We start from the raw sequence: 12,836 nt of genomic DNA, 5'->3' as shown, positions 1-12,836 counted from the left end.
AGAACGCTGCTATCCCCCCTGATCTAACGGTTGGTACAGAACGCTGCTATCCCTCCTGATCTAACGGTTGGTACAGAACAACGCTGCTATCCCTCCTGATCTAACGGTTGGTACAGAACGCTGCTATCCCTCCTGATCTAACGGTTGGTACAGAACGCTGCTATCCCTCCTGATCTAACGGTTGGTACAGAACAACGCTGCTATCCCTCCTGATCTAACGGTTGGTACAGAACGCTGCTATCCCTCCTGATCTAACGGTTGGTACAGAACAACGCTGCTATTCCTCCTGATCTAACGGTTGGTACAGAACAACGCTGCTATCCCTCCTGATCTAACGGTTGGTACAGAACAACGCTGCTATCCCTCCTGATCTAACGGTTGGTACAGAACGCTGCTATCCCTCCTGATCTAACGGTTGGTACAGAACGCTGCTATCCCTCCTGATCTAACGGTTGGTACAGAACGCTGCTATCCCTCCTGATCTAACGGTTGGTACAGAACAACGCTGCTATCCCTCCTGATCTAACGGTTGGTACAGAACGCTGCTATCCCTCCTGATCTAACGGTTGGTACAGAACGCTGCTATCCCCCCTGATCTAACGGTTGGTACAGAACGCTGCTATCCCTCCTGATCTAACGGTTGGTACAGAACAACGCTGCTATCCCTCCTGATCTAACGGTTGGTACAGAACGCTGCTATCCCTCCTGATCTAACGGTTGGTACAGAACAACGCTGCTATCCCCCCTGATCTAACGGTTGGTACAGAACGCTGCTATCCCTCCTGATCTAACGGTTGGTACAGAACGCTGCTATCCCTCCTGATCTAACGGTTGGTACAGAACGCTGCTATCCCTCATGATCTAACGGTTGGTACAGAACAACGCTGCTATCCCTCCTGATCTAACGGTTGGTACAGAACGCTGCTATCCCTCCTGATCTAACGGTTGGTACAGAACAACGCTGCTATCCCTCCTGATCTAACGGTTGGTACAGAACGCTGCTATCCCTCCTGATCTAACGGTTGGTACAGAACGCTGCTATCCCTCCTGATCTAACGGTTGGTACAGAACAACACTGCTATCCCCCCTGATCTAACGGTTGGTACAGAACAACGCTGCTTTCCCCCCTGATCTAACGGTTGGTACAGAACGACTCTGCTATCCCTCCTGTCCCCAAGCCACTCCTGTGTTGTCTTGGCTGTGTGCTTAGGGTTGTTGTCCTGTTGGAAGGTGAACCTTCAACCCAGTCTGAGGTCCTCAGCTCTCTGGAGCAGGTTTTCATCAAGGATCTCTCTGTACTTTGCTCCGTTCATCTTTCCCCGCGATCCTGACTAGTCTCCCAGTCCCTGTCGCTGAAAAACATCCCCACAGCATGATGCTGCCACCACCATGCTTCACTGTCGGGATTGTGCCAGGTTTCCTCCAAACGTGACACTTGGCATTCAGGCCAAAGAGTTCAATCTTGGTTTCATCAGACCAGAGAATCTTGTTTCTCTTGGTCTGAGAGTCCTTTAGGTGCCTTTTGGCAAACTCAAAGCAGTGCCTTTTACTGAGGAGTGGCTTCCATCTGGCCACTCTACCATAAAGGTCTGATTGGTGAAGTGTTGCAGAGATGGTTGTCCTTCTGGAAGGTTCTCCCATCTCCACAGAGGAACTCTAGAGCTCTGTCAGAGTAACCATCGGGTTCTTGGTCACCTCCCTGACCAAGGCCCTTCTCCCCTGATTGTTTGGCCGAGCAGCCAGCTCTAGGAAGAGTCTTGGTGGTTCCAAACTTCTGCCATTTATGAACGATGGAGGCCACTGTGTTCTTGGGGACCTTCAATGCTGCAGAAATGTTTTGGTACCCTTCCCCAGATTTGTGCCTCGACACAATCCTGTCTTGGAGCTCTAAGGACAATTCCTTTGACTTCATAGCTTGGTTTTTCGCTCTGACATGCACTGTCAACTGTGGGATCTTATATAGACAGGTGTGTGCCTTTCCAAATCATGTCCAAACAATTGAATTTACCACAGGTGGACTCCAATCAAGTTGTAGAAACATCTCAAGGATGATCAAAGGAAACAGGATGCACCTGAGCTCAATTTCGAGTTTCATAGCAAAGGGTCTGAATACTTACGTAAAAACCTGTTTTTGCTTTGTCATTATGGGGTGTTGTGTGTAGATTGATAAGGATTTTTACATTTTATTTGATCAATTTTAGAATAAGGCTGTAACGAAACATAATGTGGAAAAAGTCAAGGGGTCTGAATACTTTCCGAATGCATTGTACCTCATCAGGTTAACACATGAGATTCCTCATCAGGTTAACACATGAGATACCTCATCAGGTTAACACATGACATACCTCATCAGGTTAACACATGAGATACCTCATCAGGTTAACACATGATATACCTCATCAGGTTAACACATGAGATTCCTCATCAGGTTAACACATGACATACCTCATCAGGTTAACACATGAGATTCCTCATCAGGTTAACACATGAGATACCTCATCAGGTTAACACATGAGATACCTCATCAGGTTAACACATGAGATACCTCATCAGGTTAACACATGACATACCTCATCAGGTTAACACATGAGATACCTCATCAGGTTAACACATGAGATACCTCATCAGGTTAACACATGAGATTCCTCATCAGGTTAACACATGACATACCTCATCAGGTTAACACATGAGATACCTCATCAGGTTAACACATGAGATACCTCATCAGGTTAACACATGAGATACCTCATCAGGTTAACACATGAGATACCTCATCAGGTTAACACATGAGATACCTCATCAGGTTAACACATGATATACCTCATCAGGTTAACACATGATATACCTCATCAGGTTAACACATGAAATTCCTCATCAGGTTAACACATGAGATACCTCATCAGGTTAACACATGAGATACCTCATCAGGTTAACACATGAGATACCTCATCAGGTTAACACATGAAATACCTCATCAGGTTAACACATGAGATACCTCATAAGGTTAACACATGAGATACCTCATCAGGTTAACACATGAGATTCCTCAACAGGTTAACACATGACATACCTCATCAGGTTAACACATGAGATTCCTCATCAGGTTAACACATGAGATTCCTCATCAGGTTAACACATGACATACCTCATCAGGTTAACACATGAGATACCTCATCAGGTTAACACATGAGATTCCTGATCAGGTTAACACATGACATACCTCATCAGGTTAACACATGACATACCTCATCAGGTTAACACATGAGATACCTCATCAGGTTAACACATGAGATTCCTCATCAGGTTAACACATGAGATTCCTCATCAGGTTAACACATGAGATACCTCATCAGGTTAACACATGAGATACCTCATCAGGTTAACACATGAGATACCTCATCAGGTTAACACATGAGATTCCTCATCAGGTTAACACATGAGATACCTCATCAGGTTAACACATGACATACCTCATCAGGTTAACACATGACATACCTCATCAGGTTAACACATGAGATTCCTCATCAGGTTAACACATGACATACCTCATCAGGTTAACACATGACATACCTCATCAGGTTAACACATGACATACCTCATCAGGTTAACACATGAGATACCTCATCAGGTTAACACATGAGATACCTCATCAGGTTAACACATGAGATACCTCATCAGGTTAACACATGAGATACCTCATCAGGTTAACACATGAGATACCTCATCAGGTTAACACATGAGATACCTCATCAGGTTAACACATGAGATACCTCATCAGGTTAACACATGAGATACCTCATCAGGTTAACACATGAGATACCTCATCAGGTTAACACATGAGATACCTCATCAGGTTAACACATGAGATTCCTCATCAGGTTAACACATGACATACCTCATCAGGTTAACACATGAGATACCTCATCAGGTTAACACATGAGATACCTCATCAGGTTAACACATGAGATACCTCATCAGGTTAACACATGAGATACCTCATCAGGTTAACACATGAGATACCTCATCAGGTTAACACATGAGATTCCTCATCAGGTTAACACATGAGATACCTCATCAGGTTAACACATGAGATACCTCATCAGGTTAACACATGAGATTCCTCATCAGGTTAACACATGATATACCTCATCAGGTTAACACATGAGATACCTCATCAGGTTAACACATGAGATTCCTCATCAGGTTAACACATGAGATTCCTCATCAGGTTAACACATGACATACCTCATCAGGTTAACACATGAGATACCTCATCAGGTTAACACATGAGATACCTCATCAGGTTAACACATGAGATTCCTCATCAGGTTAACACATGACATACCTCATCAGGTTAACACATGAGATACCTCATCAGGTTAACACATGAGATACCTCATCAGGTTAACACATGAGATACCTCATCAGGTTAACACATGAGATACCTCATCAGGTTAACACATGAGATTCCTCATCAGGTTAACACATGACATACCTCATCAGGTTAACACATGAGATACCTCATCAGGTTAACACATGAGATACCTCATCAGGTTAACACATGAGATACCTCATCAGGTTAACACATGAGATTCCTCATCAGGTTAACACATGACATACCTCATCAGGTTAACACATGAGATACCTCATCAGGTTAACACATGAGATTCCTGATCAGGTTAACACATGAGATTCCTGATCAGGTTAACACATGACATACCTCATCAGGTTAACACATGACATACCTCATCAGGTTAACACATGAGATACCTCATCAGGTTAACACATGAGATTCCTCATCAGGTTAACACATGAGATTCCTCATCAGGTTAACACATGAGATACCTCATCAGGTTAACACATGAGATACCTCATCAGGTTAACACATGAGATACCTCATCAGGTTAACACATGAGATTCCTCATCAGGTTAACACATGACATACCTCATCAGGTTAACACATGAGATACCTCATCAGGTTAACACATGACATACCTCATCAGGTTAACACATGACATACCTCATCAGGTTAACACATGAGATTCCTCATCAGGTTAACACATGACATACCTCATCAGGTTAACACATGACATACCTCATCAGGTTAACACATGAGATACCTCATCAGGTTAACACATGAGATACCTCATCAGGTTAACACATGAGATACCTCATCAGGTTAACACATGAGATACCTCATCAGGTTAACACATGAGATACCTCATCAGGTTAACACATGAGATTCCTCATCAGGTTAACACATGACATACCTCATCAGGTTAACACATGAGATACCTCATCAGGTTAACACATGAGATACCTCATCAGGTTAACACATGAGATACCTCATCAGGTTAACACATGAGATACCTCATCAGGTTAACACATGAGATTCCTCATCAGGTTAACACATGAGATACCTCATCAGGTTAACACATGAGATACCTCATCAGGTTAACACATGAGATACCTCATCAGGTTAACACATGAGATTCCTCATCAGGTTAACACATGATATACCTCATCAGGTTAACACATGAGATACCTCATCAGGTTAACACATGAGATCCTCATCAGGTTAACACATGAGATTCCTCATCAGGTTAACACATGACATACCTCATCAGGTTAACACATGAGATACCTCATCAGGTTAACACATGAGATACCTCATCAGGTTAACACATGAGATTCCTCATCAGGTTAACACATGACATACCTCATCAGGTTAACACATGAGATACCTCATCAGGTTAACACATGAGATACCTCATCAGGTTAACACATGAGATACCTCATCAGGTTAACACATGAGATACCTCATCAGGTTAACACATGAGATTCCTCATCAGGTTAACACATGAGATACCTCATCAGGTTAACACATGAGATACCTCATCAGGTTAACACATGAGATACCTCATCAGGTTAACACATGAGATACCTCATCAGGTTAACACATGAGATACCTCATCAGGTTAACACATGAGATTCCTCATCAGGTTAACACATGACATACCTCATCAGGTTAACACATGAGATACCTCATCAGGTTAACACATGAGATACCTCATCAGGTTAACACATGAGATACCTCATCAGGTTAACACATGAGATACCTCATCAGGTTAACACATGAGATTCCTCATCAGGTTAACACATGAGATACCTCATCAGGTTAACACATGAGATACCTCATCAGGTTAACACATGAGATACCTCATCAGGTTAACACATGAGATTCCTCATCAGGTTAACACATGATATACCTCATCAGGTTAACACATGAGATACCTCATCAGGTTAACACATGAGATTCCTCATCAGGTTAACACATGAGATTCCTCATCAGGTTAACACATGACATACCTCATCAGGTTAACACATGAGATACCTCATCAGGTTAACACATGAGATACCTCATCAGGTTAACACATGAGATTCCTCATCAGGTTAACACATGACATACCTCATCAGGTTAACACATGAGATACCTCATCAGGTTAACACATGAGATACCTCATCAGGTTAACACATGAGATACCTCATCAGGTTAACACATGAGATACCTCATCAGGTTAACACATGAGATTCCTCATCAGGTTAACACATGACATACCTCATCAGGTTAACACATGAGATACCTCATCAGGTTAACACATGAGATACCTCATCAGGTTAACACATGAGATACCTCATCAGGTTAACACATGAGATTCCTCATCAGGTTAACACATGACATACCTCATCAGGTTAACACATGAGATACCTCATCAGGTTAACACATGAGATTCCTGATCAGGTTAACACATGAGATTCCTGATCAGGTTAACACATGACATACCTCATCAGGTTAACACATGACATACCTCATCAGGTTAACACATGAGATACCTCATCAGGTTAACACATGAGATTCCTCATCAGGTTAACACATGAGATTCCTCATCAGGTTAACACATGAGATACCTCATCAGGTTAACACATGAGATACCTCATCAGGTTAACACATGAGATACCTCATCAGGTTAACACATGAGATTCCTCATCAGGTTAACACATGACATACCTCATCAGGTTAACACATGACATACCTCATCAGGTTAACACATGACATACCTCATCAGGTTAACACATGAGATTCCTCATCAGGTTAACACATGACATACCTCATCAGGTTAACACATGAGATACCTCATCAGGTTAACACATGAGATACCTCATCAGGTTAACACATGAGATACCTCATCAGGTTAACACATGAGATACCTCATCAGGTTAACACATGAGATACCTCATCAGGTTAACACATGAGATACCTCATCAGGTTAACACATGAGATACCTCATCAGGTTAACACATGAGATTCCTCATCAGGTTAACACATGACATACCTCATCAGGTTAACACATGAGATACCTCATCAGGTTAACACATGAGATACCTCATCAGGTTAACACATGAGATACCTCATCAGGTTAACACATGAGATACCTCATCAGGTTAACACATGAGATTCCTCATCAGGTTAACACATGAGATACCTCATCAGGTTAACACATGAGATACCTCATCAGGTTAACACATGAGATACCTCATCAGGTTAACACATGAGATTCCTCATCAGGTTAACACATGATATACCTCATCAGGTTAACACATGAGATACCTCATCAGGTTAACACATGAGATTCCTCATCAGGTTAACACATGAGATTCCTCATCAGGTTAACACATGACATACCTCATCAGGTTAACACATGAGATACCTCATCAGGTTAACACATGAGATACCTCATCAGGTTAACACATGAGATTCCTCATCAGGTTAACACATGACATACCTCATCAGGTTAACACATGAGATACCTCATCAGGTTAACACATGAGATACCTCATCAGGTTAACACATGAGATACCTCATCAGGTTAACACATGAGATACCTCATCAGGTTAACACATGAGATTCCTCATCAGGTTAACACATGAGATACCTCATCAGGTTAACACATGAGATACCTCATCAGGTTAACACATGAGATACCTCATCAGGTTAACACATGAGATACCTCATCAGGTTAACACATGAGATACCTCATCAGGTTAACACATGACATACATTATGCACTTGTCTCATTTACTTGCTGAAAATCTACACTTACTGAACAAAACATTAGGAACACTTTCTCTTTTAATGACAGACTGACCAGGTGAATCCAGGTGAAAGCTATGATCCCTTATTGATGTCACTTATTAAATCCACTTCAATCAGTGTAGATGAAGGGGAGGAGACGGGTTAAAGAAGGATTTTTACGCCTTGCGACAATTGAGACATGGATTGTGTATGTGTGCCATTAAGAGGGTGATTTGAGTGCCTTTGAACGGGGTATGGTAGTAGGGTAGTAGGTGCCTGGTGCACTGGTGCGTGTCAAGAACTACAACGCTGCTGGGTTTTTTACGCTCAAAAGTTTAATGTGTGTATCAAGAATGATACAGTATAGTATTCAGTACAAACTCAGAACGTACACTGTGACTGGTCTGTGTGTGTGTGTGTGTGTGTGTGTGTGTGTGTGTGTGTGTGTGTGTGTGTGTGTGTGTGTGTGTGTGTGTGTGTGTGTGTGTGTGTGTGTGTGTGTGTATACGTACCCTGTCTGAGAGGTCTGGGTTGGCATGGATACTACACAGGTATTGGACCACATCCACGTTGCCATAGCGAGCTGCCACGTGGAGGGCTGTCTCTCCACTCTGTAACAGCATCAACACGGGTCGTTACTCCTCAAAAAGCACCCAGAAAGTATTTCAACACCCACCATGTCAGATCGTTCTGAAATCATTTCTGTTGTTAGAAACAGATAAGATTAACATTCCTGCAACATTATTTTGTTGAAATAAAATTTGATTTTTTAAAAATTAAGTTCATTGATTGCACTCAAATTGCCCTTTTTAATTTATAGGATTCATACAATATGCAATAAATATAGTACCTAACATCCAATTTGGGCCAAACTCTTTAGTAACAGTGAGTTAGACATTGGAATCCAAAGACATGGTCAAAAGCCCCCCGCCCCACGCCAATCCCACCCCAACAACCAGTATATATATATATATACTATATATACCATCTAGTGGTCAGAACCTGGTAATACTAGGATGTAGGATGGGACAAAACTTCAATGACTCATTTCACTGAGCAGGGTAAACAAAACACCACCAGATTCACTGACAATACATTACATAAGATGAAGGAACAATATTCCAAGCCGTAGCTCCATACTACTGGTCAGACATACTGATACTACACTGAGTGTACAGAAAATTAGGAACACCTGCTTTTTCCATGACAGACTGAACAGGTGAATACAGGTGAAAGCTATGATCCCTTATTGATGTCACTTGTTAAATCCACTTCAATCAGTGCAGATGAAGGGGAGGAGACGGGTTAAAGAAGGATTTTTACGCCTTGAGACATCGATTGTGTATGTGTGCCATTCAGAGGTTGAATTAGCAAAACAAAACATGTAAGTGCCTTTGAACGGGGTAGTAGGTGCCAGGCGCCCCGGTTTATGTCAAGAACTGCAGTGCTGCTGGGTTTTTCACACTCAACAGTTTCCTGTGTGTATCAAGAGTGGTCCAAAGGACATCCAGCCAACTTGACACAACTGTGGGAAGCATTGAGGTCAACATGGGCCAGCATCCCTGTGGAACACTTGAGACACCTTGTAGAGTCCATGTCCTGACGAATTGAGGCTGTTTTGAGGGGAAAGGGGGACTCAATATTAGGAAGGTGTTTAATGTTTTGGTTGTTGGGGGGGGGGGGGGGTTGTTGTGGGGTGTGGGGGGGTCCCTGGATGACTTTTGACCTCTTCTTTGTATTCCTCATGTCTTACTCATTGTTACAAAACAGTTAGGTCCAAAACGGATGTTAGGTACTATATAAATTAAAATGGCCAATTTGGGTACATTCAATTCACTTAATTTCTCAAAGAACAAATTATACTTCAACAAAATAATGTTTCTGGCTCATCTGCTCTATTTCTAACTACAGAACATTCTAAATGTTGGGTGTCATGACACACACACACACACACACACACACACACACACACACACACACACACACACACACACACACACACACACACACACACACACACACACACACACACACACAGTCCTTCTGAAGTATAAACATCTAGGCACACCCAGAAACAATATTCTATTTCCATTGAAGGGTTCTGTGACGTAAAACACCAGTGTATCAGCTGATGCCATCCTGGCCAGTCGGTAGGCGTAGTGATCTAGAGAGGTGACGAGGCACTGAGAAAGGAGGAGTGAAGCGTCTCTAGCACAGTCTCCATGGCAACAGCAAATAAAGCAGATAAATCCAGGAATGATTGAACTCTGATGACGGGGCCTCCTGCCTAAAGGTAGTGTGTTAGGACTGGCATACTACTGTATAAGCGTGTAACCGACGGTTACGGATGAAGACCGTCATGAAAATAAACATTAAAACCGTATTATTAAAAAAATTATAATCACTGAACAAACAACCGAATGTAGACTAGATGGCCAGGCATTCGTGTAACAATTTGACTGGTAAACTCATGGGTACAACCGCAATGGCTGCCTGGTATTGTGATGCAATAACTTCCATGGTAACAGAATGTTATTCAAATGATGTTAACTGATGTCGCTCATGCAATTGAAAGCATCAGTTGAGTTGAATCAACAAATCACAGCTCGTGTCGATGGGTACACTTCCTGCTTTTACTTCCTGCTTTTACTTCCTGCTTTGCTCCTCGCAACGGCCGCCAGTCCACCCATTATGACATCACTGACTTGAATGGGGAAAATCATTCTATTCACGGCCAATTACCGTCATCCAAAACTCCATGACCGTCACAGCCGCAGTGTGTGGGGAGGAAGGGGGCGAGCCGCTCGAGGGGCCGGATGGACTGACTAGAGTGTGTTGTGAGAGGAAGGGGGCGAGCCGCTCGAGGGGCCTGATGGACTAGAGTGTGTTGTGATTGTGGTATTCAGGGCTCAGGGTGAGTGTGCGGGGAAATCACCTTATCTTGGACGTCCAGAGGGCAGGTCTTTTCATGCAGGAACCTGAGTGTCTCCACGTGTCCGTGTCTCCCTGCGTAGTAGATGGCGTTCGCTCCACTCTGAGGTTTAATGGGTACAGTCAGACACTGGGATGTGCAGCACACATGGTTGAAATGGGCAACGTGTGATTACTTACGCTACATTAGAATGGTTTGTAGTGTGTCTGTTACTCACACCTCATCACACCTTATCCCATCCAACTAGACGGCTGGTTTAACAGCTAGCCTTCAAATATTCTCCACCTCTCAAAACACTCCCTCACATTTAATCAAAGGAAGCCAAAAATGAAAAACATTTTGAACTTCTATGAACATTTGATAATATCTACACTACCGTTCAAAAGTTTGGGGTCACTTAGAAATATCCTTGTTTTTTAAAGAAACATTTTTGTTTCCACAAATTGAACCCACAAATGCTGATGCTCCAGATCCTCAACTAGTCTAAAGAAGGCCAGTTTTATTGCTTCTTTAAATCAGAACAACAGTTTTCAGCTGTGCTAACATAATTGCAAAAGTGTTTTGTAATGATCAATTAGCCTTTTAAAATGATAAACTTGGAGTAGCTAACACAACGTGCCATTGGAACACAGGAGTGATGGTTGCTGATAATGGGCCTCTGTAGATATTCCATTAAAAATCAGACGTTTCCAGCTACAATAGACATTTACAACATTAACAATGTCTACACTGTATTTCTGATCAATTTGATGCTATTTTAATGGACAAAAAATGTGGGCATTTCTAAGTGACCCCAAACTATTGAACAGTAGTGTATATATTTTTGTATTCTTGAGTGTCATTAAAATGAAACCCTAATCAAGAAGTCGACTGTGTGTTTTTTCTGTGTGTGAGTCCTGTCTGTGTGCACCTTGTCGTGGTAGTGTGTGTGTACCTTGTCGTGGTAGTGTGTGTGTACCTTGTCATGGTAGTGTGTGTACCTTGTCGTGGTAGTGTGTGTGTACCTTGTCGTGGTAGTGTGTGTGTACCTTGTCATGGTAGTGTGTGTACCTTGTCGTGGTAGTGTGTGTACCTTGTCGTGGTAGTGTGTGTGTACCTTGTCGTGGTAGTGTGTGTACCTTGTCGTGGTAGTGTGTGTGTACCTTGTCATGGTAGTGTGTGTACCTTGTCATGGTAGTGTGTGTACCTTGTCGTGGTAGTGTGTGTGTACCTTGTCATGGTAGTGTGTGTACCTTGTCATGGTAGTGTGTGTGTACCTTGTCATGGTAGTGTGTGTGTACCTTGTCGTGGTAGTGTGTGTGTACCTTGTCGTGGTAGTGTGTGTACCTTGTCGTGGTAGTGTGTGTACCTTGTCGTGGTATTGTGTGTGTACCTTGTCATGGTAGTGTGTGTGTACCTTGTCGTGGTAGTGTGTGTGTACCTTGTCGTGGTATTGTGTGTGTACCTTGTCGTGGTAGTGTGTGTACCTTGTCGTGGTAGTGTGTGTGTACCTTGTCATGGTAGTGTGTGTGTACCTTGTCGTGGTAGTGTGTGTGTACCTTGTCGTGGTATTGTGTGTGTAACTTGTCATGGTAGTGTGTGTACCTTTTCGTGGTATTGTGTGTGTACCTTGTCGTGGTATTGTGTGTGTACCTTGTCGTGGTATTGTGTGTGTACCTTGTCGTGGTATTGTGTGTGTACCTTGTCGTGGTAGTGTGTGTACCTTGTCGTGGTAGTGTGTGTACCTTGTCGTGGTAGTGTGTGTACCTTGTCGTGGTATTGTGTGTGTAC

General features: G+C 42.7%; 1 protein-coding gene across 1 annotated transcript in view; it reads right to left on the bottom strand.

Annotated features, from left to right (window-relative positions):
- The window catches only part of dapk1 (death-associated protein kinase 1), a 125,515-nt gene that overhangs the window by 74,132 nt on the left and 38,547 nt on the right, over nucleotides 1–12,836 (bottom strand). Inside the window, exons 12-13 of the mRNA XM_038984572.1 lie at nucleotides 11,070–11,168; nucleotides 8,647–8,745 (exon numbers count right to left, since the gene is read on the bottom strand). Of these exons, the coding sequence (XP_038840500.1) occupies nucleotides 8,647–8,745; nucleotides 11,070–11,168 (198 nt within the window). The remainder of the gene's footprint in view (nucleotides 1–8,646; nucleotides 8,746–11,069; nucleotides 11,169–12,836) is intronic.

Source organism: Salvelinus namaycush, unplaced genomic scaffold, assembly GCF_016432855.1.
Source record: "Salvelinus namaycush isolate Seneca unplaced genomic scaffold, SaNama_1.0 Scaffold249, whole genome shotgun sequence".
In the NCBI taxonomy this organism is placed as follows: Eukaryota; Metazoa; Chordata; class Actinopteri; order Salmoniformes; family Salmonidae; genus Salvelinus; species Salvelinus namaycush.
This window is presented reverse-complemented; position numbering and strand designations above follow the sequence as displayed.